The sequence below is a fragment of the Acanthochromis polyacanthus genome, chromosome 15 (assembly GCF_021347895.1).
Source record: "Acanthochromis polyacanthus isolate Apoly-LR-REF ecotype Palm Island chromosome 15, KAUST_Apoly_ChrSc, whole genome shotgun sequence".
Taxonomy (NCBI): Eukaryota; Metazoa; Chordata; class Actinopteri; family Pomacentridae; genus Acanthochromis; species Acanthochromis polyacanthus.
In genome coordinates, this window is record NC_067127.1 from 5,194,981 (window position 1) to 5,208,907 (window position 13,927).

Below are 13,927 nucleotides of genomic sequence, written 5' to 3' on the forward strand. Positions count from 1 at the left end.
TCTTAATCAATAAGACTGACATGAAGAATTGACCTAAATATTGAGATGTGCATCAAAAATATTATATAAAACACAAGCCTGCCTGACTAAAAGGCATATTTAGGCTAAGACTGCACAGTATTATTAATTGTGGAGATGAACCTGACTCATTTATTATAGAGCTAGGATGAGACCAAACATATCCAAAGATTCTCTGGATATTAACAAGCTTTGTTTCTTATTTGCATGCCATGTTATCTTATATTACATGCAAGCCTGTGCATACGTTGGCTACTGTCAGCATCTCTGTACAGTGTGGCTTGATTACATGTCTGACTTCCTCTGCAAACCGCTTGGCTGTGCGCACACATCCTCAACACTGAAGGTGGGACTCACATAATAGGAGAGGATGGATAGGCAGGCAGGGGTGAGGAGGAGGAGGAGGAGGAGGAAGGCAGGGAGGGAGGGGGCGGTCAGAGCTGCGCATCTGTACAGGCAGCCGGAGAGGAGAGAGAGCGGGGAGGAAGGAGAGAGACCAACAGGACAAGATGAGGAGGACCGCGGCAGCAGCATCGACATTGGGATGGGAGCAGGGAGCTGAGAGCAGGACGAAGAGGCGCAGCGACGAGGCATGAAGGAGGAGGTTAGGGAGACGTGCCGCATCGCTCCAACATGGAGGCGTAGCGACATGCATTAGAGGAGAGCGCTTCATTGTAGCCTAGCAGCATCCTCACCATCACCATCATCCGTCCGTCCAACCTGAGCGGAGAGGAGGAGGAGGAGGAGAGGGGAGCGGAGATGGGCTCCCAGGTTGTGCAGACCCTGCGTCAGGGAGTCTGGGCATCCCTGACCGGGGGCTGGTACCACGACCCGGACCAGAACAAATTCAACAACTCCTGCCACCTCTATCTGTGGATATTCCTCCTGATGTTGCCCCTGTCGCTCCATCTGGTGAGCTTTTATTAATATTATCATTATTATTATTATTATTATTATTATTGAGGGGGGACATGACGTTCAAGGCCGCGGAGGGGGTGTGAGGTGAACACGGTGCCTGTTAGGACGTTTAATTCACGTTTATCCGGATAAACGAGCAGCAGCTCTGCGAGAATCCGAGCATTATCTCCTGTATGGTCGCTGCTGAGGGAAGCGGGCTAGAAAAAGGGCACTGTCGCAGTATCTTTCCCCTGCATGCAGTGACGGAACGCATGGCTGCTCCTGGATGTGACTGGTGGAGGCAGGAAGCGTGAAACTACACGGTGCACAGATATTCTCACGTCCTGGCCTTTTGGAATAGATGCAACACAGCCTAATCATAACATCCTGCCTCATTTACCACCAAGCCATGGAGACATGCACTGAGAAAAGCCCTGTTTCTGAATAATCTGGACTTATTGTTGCTGCACAATCTCAACTGGATGCCTAATTTAACTTGGCTGCATTAATAAAGCAAAGAGGTGCTGAAAGGTCAAACACCTTAACCTTTGCTGTGGGTGCCTGTTGGTATAAATACATGATACAATATGAAGACACACGCTTATAAATATTAGATTGTGCAGATCTTGTGACTGTGTGTTTGTGTAACTCCAAGATATGACGCCCATGAATGACAGCTAGTAATGCAAAGTAACAGATTGGGATGTGCGAGTGACACCACAGATGTTTAAACGTTCTGACACTAAATCTATATTAAATTGTTGCTACTGACGGTTTCCAGTCTGTGTCAAAACATCCACTGCTTCCCCTGCGAAAACAACACGAGCTCTCTGGAAGAGATGTGTCAAATTTCAAGTTTATTAGCATTTTTTCTGTGAAGGTCGCACCCAGATGATAAAAGAAAGTTGGAGTGCACTCAAATGTGAGCACAAATGCCGTAAATGTGGGCTGTAAATCTGCAAGAACCGCATGAGTCATGTGTCGACGTGATGCAGATGCTTTTGTCCGTGATCTTCCTGCTCCATGCTATGGGCCGTTCCTTCCTCGTGGATCAGCAAACTCCATTAATCCGCCAATATATCAGATCAGATCTTGTGGTTCGCTGAGCCTGTAATACACTCAGGCGGACAGATAAATGAGAACAGATAGTTGGTGCTACAGCTAGGGTTGTCCTCATTTACAGGCAGCAAAAAATATTGTTTCCTGAAAAAAAATCAAAAATTCAGCAAAAAATTCCCCCAAATTTCTGAAAATTTGCAAAACCTTCAGGAAGAAAATTCCAATAATTCCTTGAATTTTCCTTAACTGTTTTATTTTTAAAAAAAATCCCCCAAATTTGGCAAGAAAACTCTTGTAAATATTTTCAAAAAATGATTAAAAATCTTCAAAAAAATCCTAAAAATATCAAAAGTGATTACATATATATATATATATATATATATATATATATATATATATATATATATATATATATATATATATATATATATATCAGTAGAACTTCTGTTTTCTTTAAGAACATTCACAAAAAGTCATAAAAAAGTAGATTTTTACTAGAACTGCTTGTTTAAGCCTCCTGTTGTCCTCATTTACAGGCACCAAAAATATTGTTTCCTTTTCTGAAAAAATAAAAAAAATTAACGAAAAATTCCCCAAATTTCTGAAAACTTGCAAAACCTACAGGAAGAAAATTCCAATAATTCCTTAAAGGTTTCCCTTAAAAGTTTTATTTTAAAAAATCCCCCAAATTTGGCAAGAAAATTCTTGTAAATATTTTCAATAAAATTAGTAAAAATCTTCCAATAAAATCCTGAAAATATCTAAAGTGATTACATATATATCAGTAGAACTTCTAATATTTTCTTTAAGCGAAATTTGCTGGATTTTGGTAGATTTTTTTGTGAATGTTCTTAAGAAACATTTTTAACATTTCTTATTTCAAAAAATGTATAAATATTTCCCAAAACTTTTGAAAATGTGGACATCAGAAGTTTCACTGTGAAAATATATTTTTTTTCTCCACATTTTCACCCTTTAAACCAGGTAAATTTTGACCCACAGGACGACACAAGGGTTAAACAGTCCTGATGGAGTCAGGAGTCTCTGGAGATTTGAATATTACATTTGAAGCCCTCCTACTCTCTCGTCTCCACAGGCCCTGCCTCCGACCACCATGGCTCTGAGCATCTACTGCACCTCCATCACCGTCTTCTTCATCCTCATCAAGCTGGCCAACTACCGGCTGCACCTGATGTTCGATGAGGGCGAGGCGGTGGTCCGCAGCAGCCTCTCCGACCTCAGCAAAGCTCAGGAGAAGAAAAGCAACGCCTCTGACTCCTGCCTGCCCGCCAGCATCAGGTAAAAAACACGCGTATAATCCTGAAAACACAATCAGCCGGATCAATCTGAAGCAGCAGAGGCAGATTGTGCCTTGAGCTGCTTCCATGTCAGGTTAGTCATTGCGAAATCTAGGGTAGAGGGCTAAATCCCTAATGATACGACTTAATTATTAATTGTGCGTTTGGGCCTGAGACCTCCTTTTTTTTAGAATAATGCCGCTTTTGCTAAGTATAGCTAAACACGAGTCTCCATTTTTAGTCGTCTGTGTTTTCTCTCAGTCGTCTCTTTCTTTGAGATCAGATTGGTTTCGTGATCAAGTGTCGCGGAGTGGGATACGGACTCTTTCTGCTCCATTTCAAAGACTCGGTGCAGCTTTGGTGAATGAGCGAGCTAATGAGGGGAGGTCAGTGATCTTCAGTCGGCCACTCCGCTGTGACACGCTTGATCTGCGCGCAGACTAATAAAAGAAAATCCATCACTTCCTGTTCTCTGCACGGCCGTGTTTCTCTTAATTGAGATGAGATGAAACAGCAAGTCCAGACACGAGTGTTCCTCCGACTCCCTGCGTCTCTGTAAATCAGCGTATTCTAGCATTCCAAACCTTCTGTTTGCTCTTTAAATGAGCGTACAGACTTGTGTAGACTCTCCATTGTTCTATTTCTGCATCTTCACCCTTTCATCTGTCCACTTGTCTCTTTGTCTGACAGGAAGAGCAGCACGGTCCCCGACAGCGTTGCCATGACGATGCTGGCCCGGAAGCGTCCCAGTCCGGTGATCCAGGTGACAGTGAAACAGACCGAGACCGACCCGGGGCTGATTGGGGTGGTGAGTGAAGGTTAAAAGCTTAACACCTGCCGGCACAACGGCCACAGTGTCGACCCGCATTATTTTAATCCACTGTTTGTGGCTTTCTCTTCCCTTGCAGGACTGTTCCAAGTCAGACGAGGCGAAGACGGGGGAAGGTGATGCTAATCTCGCTCTAGGTTTGACTCATATACACCTGGGTATCTATTGGGGGGGGGGGGGGGGGGGGGAATGAGAAACAGGAAGCATTGCTGGTGTTTAATTGCACACTTCAGCCTTCACGTTCACCTGGGGGCTTTTTTGTGTGAAAATATCTAATAGTTGGACTTAAGATACACGCTTAAATTTGAAGGCTGTTGATTATTTAATATCGCAACTGACAGAACCACACTGTGTCATTCAGTTCCAGTTGCAAGGACATTTTACTGGAAAGATTCAGTAAAACAAGAAGTTTTACCAAACTTGGACCGCCCCGCGACAATGATGACCCCTGTGACCTTGAAAATGAGGTCACTGTCACCAAATGCGAACTTGACCTGTGTCTTATTATGGTACACCTGTGTACCAAATATGGTGAGGCTACATCAATATTTTATCGAGTTATCGCGCGGAAACCAAAATTGTTACAGACAAACAAGCAAGACCATGCAGCTGAAAACAATACCTTCCGGAAAACGCAGTTTTGCCGGGCGGTAATAAGTGGTGAAATGGAGTGCAGAAATGCTGCTGTCAGCCTGAAGGCAGTTTCATTGGGCAAATGAATCTGATAGACAATGTCGTTACAGCTTTATACTTCCAAAACGTTGAAAATATAAAGAAACGACAACATCACCATCTTTTCATCTTCCCATTACTCCTTCTACGACATTAAGGTGGCCATGTTTTCCTCTCATTTTGTTATTTCAAGCCTTTGTTGTACTAGTGTACATTGAGTGTCTTAGTCCTGGGTTAGCCAGGGGTCAGAGTGACTAACTTTAACTGAAACACGACTTTAATTTTGAAAAACTGTTTTGCTTGCATTAGACTAATGCAAGAACAAACTTTTAGCTGGTGGTGTGCCTGATGGTGGACATATCTCAGCAACTGTTGGATAGATTGACATAAAATTTTGTTTATAGGATCAATCCTAACAACTCTGTTGTATCCAATCTCAGCCCTGCCAAGCATTTTTGGCATACATGATTTGCTTGTGTTTGTATGATACTGTGCAATATTACAAACCTGCAAAATGTAAATTATCTTCTAATTTCAATTGATGAACTCTATCAGATCGAAAGCGGCTTGTTTTTAAAGCATATCAACTGTAGAATATTAACTGTTCAGCCCCATTTTAAGACCGATAAGTAGTTTGTTATGTGATTTGTGTGGATTAATGTTTTAGCTGCGATGAGGGAGCAGGAAAGAGCGAATGTGTGAGTTGTAGTGAGGTTATCTGTTGATTTAATTGAGCTGATTAGTAGCGGATAACACTGTAGATCAGAGGCAGAGATTTCAGAAATAAAAGCAGAAATACCAGACCAAAGGGGCTGAATGTTAGAAAAGGTGAAATATGTTTGATTTAACTGCTTAACAGCCACAACATTGACCTGTTTAAGCTAATCCATGGCTTAGCATATCATAAAAACAGTCGCTTGAACATGGAATTTCGTGCAGGTGTGGTTGACAAAATGTGGAATGTATGTGAGTTTTGGCACAATATTTGTTGTACTTATTGTCACTCAAATATGACTAAATACTAATAAGGGGCAAAAACATTTTTCCAAGCCGTGTTTAAATTGAGGTTGGGTTTTAGCTGCATGCTAAATGAGCCCATTTTCAGCTAGATGTTAGATTTCAAATAAGCTGTCCTTCATGCATTTTAGTCTTTTAGTTCATCTCTTACATGCTTTTCAATTTATATCCCCAAACAAGCTAAAATTCCATGAAAAGACTGAATGTTCAGAGGTTAATCTGCAGAAATACTTCCATCAGTCTTGCACAAATGCACAAATGAATGGCGCACAAAGCGGCTTTCAGAAAGATGACTTTCTACTGATTCTGTGGGATGTTAGAAAATGACTCTGACAGTATGACTAAGAGATGCACTTTCAGAATGAAGACAGGATGTAGAAAGGCAGCAGAATCTGCAGTTTAACTTGTAACCTTCACTATCAATTAACTATAACTGAGTCTTTACTCTTGTGCCTCAGATTGTCCTGTTTAGTGTTTTGTCAGAATCAGTCCGTGCGGGTATCAAAGCTCGGTTCCTCTTCCCTAATGCACTCAATGGCTCTTTAGACAATCCAGATTGAGAACTTCCTTTTCTGTTGTAATATGCTCAGAGAGGCTCAGAAATAGCAGTCAGCCAGCCAGTGAGACCAGCTGACTGCTTCCAGTAAATTTATGACCTAATGCACTGGTGATTAGTCAGAGTCAGCTGATCGAGAAAAGGGACATAAACAGCATGGTGCATTGCATCAGATGATTGCATAATTGTGCAAAAATGTTGGTATTTGATTTTAATAGCAGAAGGATTGATCTGCCTTCTGCTGCTCATTTTCTTGCAATGGGAAGATGTTTATCTGCTCTAATCGGGTGAATTGCAGCCAAATGACGGACTCCAATATTTCCATGGGAGGAATTTTGGGATTAGAGCACTTTTATTATTCAACAATTAAAATTTGCATTTTGATTCCATTCCAGGGCAGGGGGAGTCTGCTGCAGAGGAGGGGCCTGTGGTGGGAGACCTGCAGCCGAGCCCAGAGCCTTCACCGGATGATCTCTCCAGCCCAAACCCGGACCAGGCCGCCCCCCTGCTGCAGGCCCAGCAGAGGCCCCCGTCCAGGGCCGAGAGAGACGAGACGCGACCTGGATCTGCGAGCGGGAAAGTGGATGCAGAAATAATTGAAGCTGAAGCTGCGAAAGAAGGAACGGACACGAGTCCAGCGGCTGACGGAGAACAATCAGAGCAGGGTAGGACGGCGGAGAAAGACTCAGAGCAGGAGACACTAGAGGAAAAAGATTGCGAGGATAAAGAGGATGCAGACAGGGAAGCAGTGGATGAAGGGCTGCCTCCTTCTAAAGGAAGTGGAGATGAGAGTGAGGAGGAGAGCGAGGGCCAAAAAGAGCCTTCAGATGCCAACAATAATTCACTGGAGACTCTGCAGGATGAGCAGGATGACTTTATTGACATCCCAGAGGCTCCTGCACTGGTAGGAAACAGAAACCACTAAAGCTAACATTGCATTCTGGCTATCCTGTACACCTTGGGTAAAACTCTTCTCGTCTCTCAGGTCGAGGCGGTGGAGGAGACGTACTGCTCTGATGAGATCGAGGTGGTTCTGGTGGATAACTCTGGCGCCGGGTCTGCTTCTGCTCACCTGGACAACAGCGACACCGTCAAGATCATCATCACCATGAGCTGCGACCCTCAGACGGCCGCTCAGCTGGAGGAGAGCGTGAAACAGAGTCTGCTGGAGAATGCACAGGTCAGTGCACACTTTTCACCTCAGAATCCACCTTTTCTCATGTAGTTCTTCTTCTTCTAATAGCTTTTGGGTTGGTAAAAAGCCCAAAAGCCCAAATGTTGTCCAGTATTTTCTCAGAGTGCCCGTACAGTCTGAGCACATGCATATTGGGCAAATCAGTGATTTAAAATTGGCCGTGGGTGTAAATGTGCACCGCTGTCTGTGTTTTTGTGTCGGCCCTCCGATGGACTGGCTGTACCGGCTGCCTCTGGCCCACTGTCAGCTGGGAGAGGATGAAGTGGGTATAGCTGAAGAATGGAAGCGTTTTGATCTCTGCTCAAACTAAAAAGCATAGTTCTTGTGGTTTTAACAAATTTTTTAATGACTGATCCAACAGCAGGTCATCTTTTCCTTCTGTATTTGTACATATACATGTATTGGATTGCTGCTGAATCCAATCATCAAATCTCAACGTTTCTCATGCATAAATATCTGGGGCCTAATCTGCTAAGAGTTAAAATGTGCGTTGAGGAAGGAATTTGATCCTCTCTCCTTACCGTGGGGACAGCAAATGCCAAACAAACTGTCCACACGAGGCTTGGAGAATAGTAGAATTTGATAGCGCATGTTTGTAATTCACTTGGGAAGTCTTCAAATATTTGTGGATTCCAGACTGAGCCTCTGTCTCTGTGACGCTGCCGGTGACAGATTGTTCTTAAATAATGCACAGATTTATGTCTGAGGTTGTTGTTACACTTAACAGATGGTGCGTTTGACATGTTTGTGTCCTTCAAGGCCCAGAAGGATGCAGGAGAATGCCACATCAAGATCCCCGTCATCACCTTCGACTCCCCCGAGGAGGAGAAGCAGGAGTCGGAGGAGGGAGAAGAGGAAGCGTCCGGCTCGGAGGACGACGCCACGCCCAAACAGCAGCAGACCACGAGCCAGAGTGAAGAGTTTCACTTGTGTAGAGAAACTACCAGCTCTGACTCCACCACCCTGGAGTGCCCAGATCCAGACCAGGAGCATGTTGTTCTGCAGATGACTGGTGACAGCACACCGAGCCCACAGCTGACAAACGATAACAGCTCATCGGGTATCGATGTCCACTCCCACCCGGACGACACGGACCCTCTGGAACCTAACGTGGACTCACAAGGGTTCCTGCGTTTGCCGCAAACGTTGTGCCGCTACGGGCCCGGTGGAAGGACTCACATCCGGGGACTGAGCATGGACAGCGGGAAGGACGCTGTTCTGCTGTCAGACCGCTCACATAACACAGTATGTTGGCAGTCTCGCTCTGTTTCTATTTCTGTGTCTCTGTGCTCGCAATCACCGTCCATCTGATCAACAAAAACATTTGTCTTCCTGTCAGACCACCATGACTAGCTCCAAGTCAGACCTGGAGGCAAAAGAGGGCCAGATTCCCAACGAATCCAACTTCTTGGAGTTTGTTTCCCTGCTGGGGTCCCTCAGTACGAGAGGAGGAGGAGGAGGAGGAGGAGGAGCCAGCACACGGGAAGAGGAGGAGCCAGAGCGGAAAGAGGAAGTGGAAGCTGCAGAGGAAGGTGAATTTACCTCCTTTATCTACAGGTTGAAAGGGATGCATACACCAAAAGTTTGGACACACTTTCTCATTCAATGCTTTTTATTAATTTGTATTATTGTCTTTATTTCAGATTAACACTTTTTTGTTAACAACATAATTCCATGTGTATTCTTTTATAGTTTTGATGTCTTCAGTATTAATCTACAATGTAGAAAATAATTAGATAAAAACCACTGAACGAGAAGGTGTGGCCAAGCTTCTCATTCTTTCTTTTGGCTACAAAAATGTGTAAATCTTCAGCAGTATTACACTGTTGACTGGTAGTGTATATATGCACATACTTGATCTTAACTACATAAACCCTGTCAACCTCAAAGCATTAAGGGTGTCTTTTAGGACTAGTAGACTCTCAGGATGCTAATGTTGGTCTGTCAGTGACTCGGATCAAAGCTGCCCAACTTATGGAAGCTTTTAATCAACTTAAAATGGTGACTCCTTTGGTAATACTCAAAATGGAAGTGATTCTGACCTAGCCTAGCCGCGCTAGACAACCCACGGCAACGAATTTAATTCTCTGCCAGGGTGGGTCTAGTTACCCTCCATAAGGCTCGAGGCTGGATTCTCCTAAAACTGGCAGGACCAATCACCATGAAGTGTAGAGTCAGAAGGTGGGCGTAACTAAGTGACGACAGAGGCGCGACGATTCTGACAGAAACAACCGGCGCACAATAAACAGTTATCTTTCGACTCAGCTTTGGCCACAGCCCTTAAAGATTTGAAGCTACAATTCAACTTGAAAGATAAACAAAGGATGGCACTGAAGTGTTTCATTGAGAAGAAAGACGTATTTGGACTTATGCCGACGGGATATGGCAAATTATACCAGTTGGCTCTGCTGGTTGGGAAGCTAATGGGACTTAGCCACAATCCGCCGGTGCTCTCGGAACTACGTCAGCCTATTCGTTGCGCTGATTGGTTATATACCTACCCAATTGCTGCAGAGTGATTTGAAAGACAACTTTTTAGCCCGCCTCCCTCCCTGTCGAGCGGCCCTAGACCCTTGTGCCTTCAGAACATGGGTCTAGCGTGGCTAGGCTAATTCTGACCACTTGGGGCAGCCAAAGCAGTTATAGGCTGTATACTAAAGCCAACACAGAAGTGCCTTAAACCTGCATTCTTTCCAACAGCCAGCCATCAATTGATAAGTCACCTCAAAATGCATTTTCCTAATGAGTTTATGGTCTCAATTGCTAGTTTTGAGACTTCTTTGTATGCAGAACGCTTTTCAGTTTCTAAACTATGATCCCATTAGAAGTAGAACAGAGGATAAATCTGGGTATGCTATGCTGTGATTGACAGTCCACTACTGTGCTGATGTGTGAAATTTTGTTACAACAGTCCAAGCTCTATGCTTCAGGACAGTTGCTGTGTCCATCTTTTATATACAGTCTGTGTTAAACAACTGAGCAACATTACCACTAATTTGAAGGCAATTCCAATATTTCCTCTCCTTTAAGCTCTGTTTTGGTCTCCACCACCTCCAGGGTGATAATATTTGACAGTTAAAAACTAAATACTGAGCTATGTTTGCAAGCTTGCTGCTAACGATGCCTGTAGTACCATAAGATTGAGCTGAAAGATGATAAAAATGCTGTGAATCTGAGGACCCTGCCATTCCCAGTGGGTTTGTCACAGCAAGCAGCACACTACACCTATATATCTGATTTATTTCTAACAAAAACACTGATTTGCGCAGACTTAACAATGTAGACGGGGTTATATTTAAATTTATAAAGTAATTCTGAAATGCCTCTCCGTCATCTGGGGATTTGTGTTTTCCATTCCTGTACACAATCCTGTTCTGTTTGTGTGCAGAGAGTCAGAACGCAACTTCCAGACCAGATGAAACGATCACAGAGACCAACTCTGACAACAAGCCAGAGAGACCCAAACCACCCACCAGTCTGCCTACCAACACGCTGCAGGCTATTCCACCCACACACATCCCGATAGTCTCTCCTGACAGGTAGGTCGAAAATATGCAGCTAAATTCACTCAAACACATTTACACAAAGTATACACTCAATTAGATTCACCCAGGATCTCCAGTAGTTTGTGTTCCCTGTCTGTAGCCCACAGACAGACAGAGAAAAGGATCCAGACTACGACTCTCTGCCATCGCAGACATCTCAGTCAGAGAGCTCCATGCTGCAGGTCATCTGCAGACCAGAGGCTACCAACAAAGAAGAAGCCTACACCTTCCACACCGTACACAGTAAGCAGCCTGTCTTGTGGAGTATTTCTGCTGTTTTTTCCCTCTCTGACTTCTTAGCGGTGTGATTTTTGTGCAGCAGACACACTGAGAGTCACGTGTATTCAGAAATACTCAGTCTGCAGGGACAGTCTGCACACTGACTAATATTTTGATCTTTTGCACAAACACACAGAGTGTATGAGAAGCACTGCCAGCAGCTGATGGCTTCGCTTTAGAAACAGCCCAAAAAGCTGGTAGATTAAATGACATTTTTCTGGAACAGCTCCAAGATGCTCAGCTGTTCAGCCTGAGTTCAGTCTGTCTGCATCGCTAAATGAATCCCACATATATCAGCTATTGTGTGTTACTTATCCAAACAGAAAGAGTCTGACATGTTCCATGTGTCTGTGTGCCATCAGGAGACAGACCTCGTAAGCTGTATGCAGAGAGAGCGCTCAACCTGCCGCTCGGGGCAGAGCTCATCACCGGCAACATGTGGTACTGCTGTCAAAGCCTCGTTGTCCTCACACTTTTCATCAACTCTGCAGCTACTTGTCTTTTCCCACCACTTTTACTTCCTGTTTTCCCTGCTTTTTCTGCTCTCTTCAAGCGCTTTTATGTGCATGTCTATAAACCTTTCAGCCTCAAAAGCCATCATCGTTGTTTTTATTCCACACATTAACATCGGTCTGCTCTGTGTGTCTTCAGTGACCTGCTGTCAACTTCATCCAACTCAGAGTGTCAGGACGGCCTGGCGGGCGGTCACGCCGACTGCCCTTTCCAGCGACGCATCATCCCTGCACACAGGCTTCGGCCCCGGAGGACGCACCCCGAGATCTTTCAGGTGTCTGTCAGCTTTCACTTTCTCTTTTTACTGTGCAAACCACTAACTTCTGTGATCTACTGGACCCGGTTTGTTAGGACTAAACACGGGCTGAACAACAAAAGCACTCAGAGAACGCAGTGCTCCACTAAGACTGTTCATTCCTCAGTTTGTGTATTCAGAAATCAGGGCAACATAGAGTTTGGCCATTTAACATAGATCGACCCCCAAACGAGCTAAATAAATAAAAAATTGCCTTGCATGAGCACAGGCATGTGTTGTGCATGCGTACGTCATGTACGAATACCGAATTGCGTGACCAAAATATGTTGCAGGTCAAGTGAATTGTTGCATGTAACTGACACGGCGTTCACTTGTTGTCATGGTTACAGCAACACCATTCGGGCTGCTATATCTCGCAATGGGAAATCCTTAACGAATCCACGGATGCAGACCATCAGCTGCATCACTGCCAAAATCTAATGAGGTGCTCCTTGTGTCATTTCTGACCTTCCATGAAAACTTCATCTAAATCCGTTTTTGAGTAACGGGCACACAGCTTCAGAGTCACACAATTAAATGCAAAACAAATACACCACAAAGAAACACAAATCAAGACACAAAACAACCAAAAGAGGCATAAAAACACCACAAAGAAAGACAAAAACACCACCAAGGCACGGCAATGGAGTAACACCTCCATAAATAGACACATAAAGAACACAAAGCACAAAAACATAAGAAGACACCAATAAAACAGGTAATGATTCAAAATGATCATGGAAAACACACACACAAAGATACGAAACCTTTACCACTTTGTGCAAATTCCAGCGTGCGTGCGGAGAAACTGCTAGAAAGCAAACCTTGAATGTAAACAACAAATTGTTTAAAAAATGACTTTCACGAACATGTTAACTAGAACGCAAATGCTACTTATCCTAAAAAACACTCAACTAAATAATTAAAAGACTCAACAGATGAATAAATTAATCCATCAATAAGTAGGTTGAATTAAATGAGGATTCATGAATAACAACTTCACATAAATACGAAACCGATTAGATTAGAATACCGATTCCTTTTTCAGGTCATGGTTCTAGTTACATCCTGATTAATCAGCCGTCAAACTGTGATGAACTGACTTGACATGAACATGAGTCACTGACGAAACAGTGGCCATAATTTCCATCCTGAATCAGTCGACATCGCTGGTGGATGTAGACCAGCGTTGGTGACATAACCTGTCTGGTTTTGCTGTTGGAGCTCAAACATCACAGCCTCTCTGCTGAATCATTAAAGCACCACTTTGTGTGTTGTACATGGTGCTGCTCCGTGCACCTGTGAGGACTCCGACTGCGTTCTGACTAATGTTACGTGAGGAATAATGCGTTTCTATTGTTGCAGTTGATACAAACTGCTCGTGTGCTTGTGTTTGTCAGGAAGAAGACTCTCTGGACGACTCCTCGGAGACTTCCACTCAGGAGAAGCCGAGCAGGAAAATTTATTACAAACTCAAGCTGTTTCCTGGAAAGTGGATCAACATTTTGTACGACAGACTCACCCTGCTTGCACTTTTGGACAGGTAGCGGACAAAATCTGCACTTTCTACTGCTGAAATTCATACTTTAAAAACAAAAACTAGCTTAAAATAGTAGAGATTTCGTATCATCACCAACCGTTTTATGTTTGCGCTGTTGTGTGGATCCATATATAATTGCGGGACTTTTTGTATCATAGTTGACATTTTTGCTGTTTTCAGGCCTAAAATCAACATGGCCGCCTATAACCAAACA

At 43.8% G+C, this 13,927-nt stretch overlaps 1 protein-coding gene across 3 annotated transcripts in view; it reads left to right on the plus strand.

The window, feature by feature from the left end:
- Positions 1–432: 432 nt before the first annotated feature.
- pcnx2 (pecanex 2) overlaps positions 433–13,927 on the plus strand; it is a 38,054-nt gene continuing 24,559 nt past the window's right edge. For 2 of the 3 annotated variants that reach the window (XM_022203786.2, XM_022203787.2), the window contains exons 1-13: positions 433–930; positions 3,071–3,273; positions 3,963–4,080; positions 4,181–4,238; positions 6,742–7,250; positions 7,332–7,526; positions 8,301–8,786; positions 8,881–9,073; positions 10,930–11,080; positions 11,187–11,329; positions 11,728–11,806; positions 12,017–12,152; positions 13,574–13,716. In XM_022203786.2, the coding sequence (XP_022059478.2) occupies positions 778–930; positions 3,071–3,273; positions 3,963–4,080; positions 4,181–4,238; positions 6,742–7,250; positions 7,332–7,526; positions 8,301–8,786; positions 8,881–9,073; positions 10,930–11,080; positions 11,187–11,329; positions 11,728–11,806; positions 12,017–12,152; positions 13,574–13,716 (2,567 nt within the window). In that variant the 5' untranslated portion in view covers positions 433–777. The remainder of the gene's footprint in view (positions 931–3,070; positions 3,274–3,962; positions 4,081–4,180; positions 4,239–6,741; positions 7,251–7,331; positions 7,527–8,300; positions 8,787–8,880; positions 9,074–10,929; positions 11,081–11,186; positions 11,330–11,727; positions 11,807–12,016; positions 12,153–13,573; positions 13,717–13,927) is intronic. The other variant, XM_022203788.2, reaches the window with a different exon arrangement.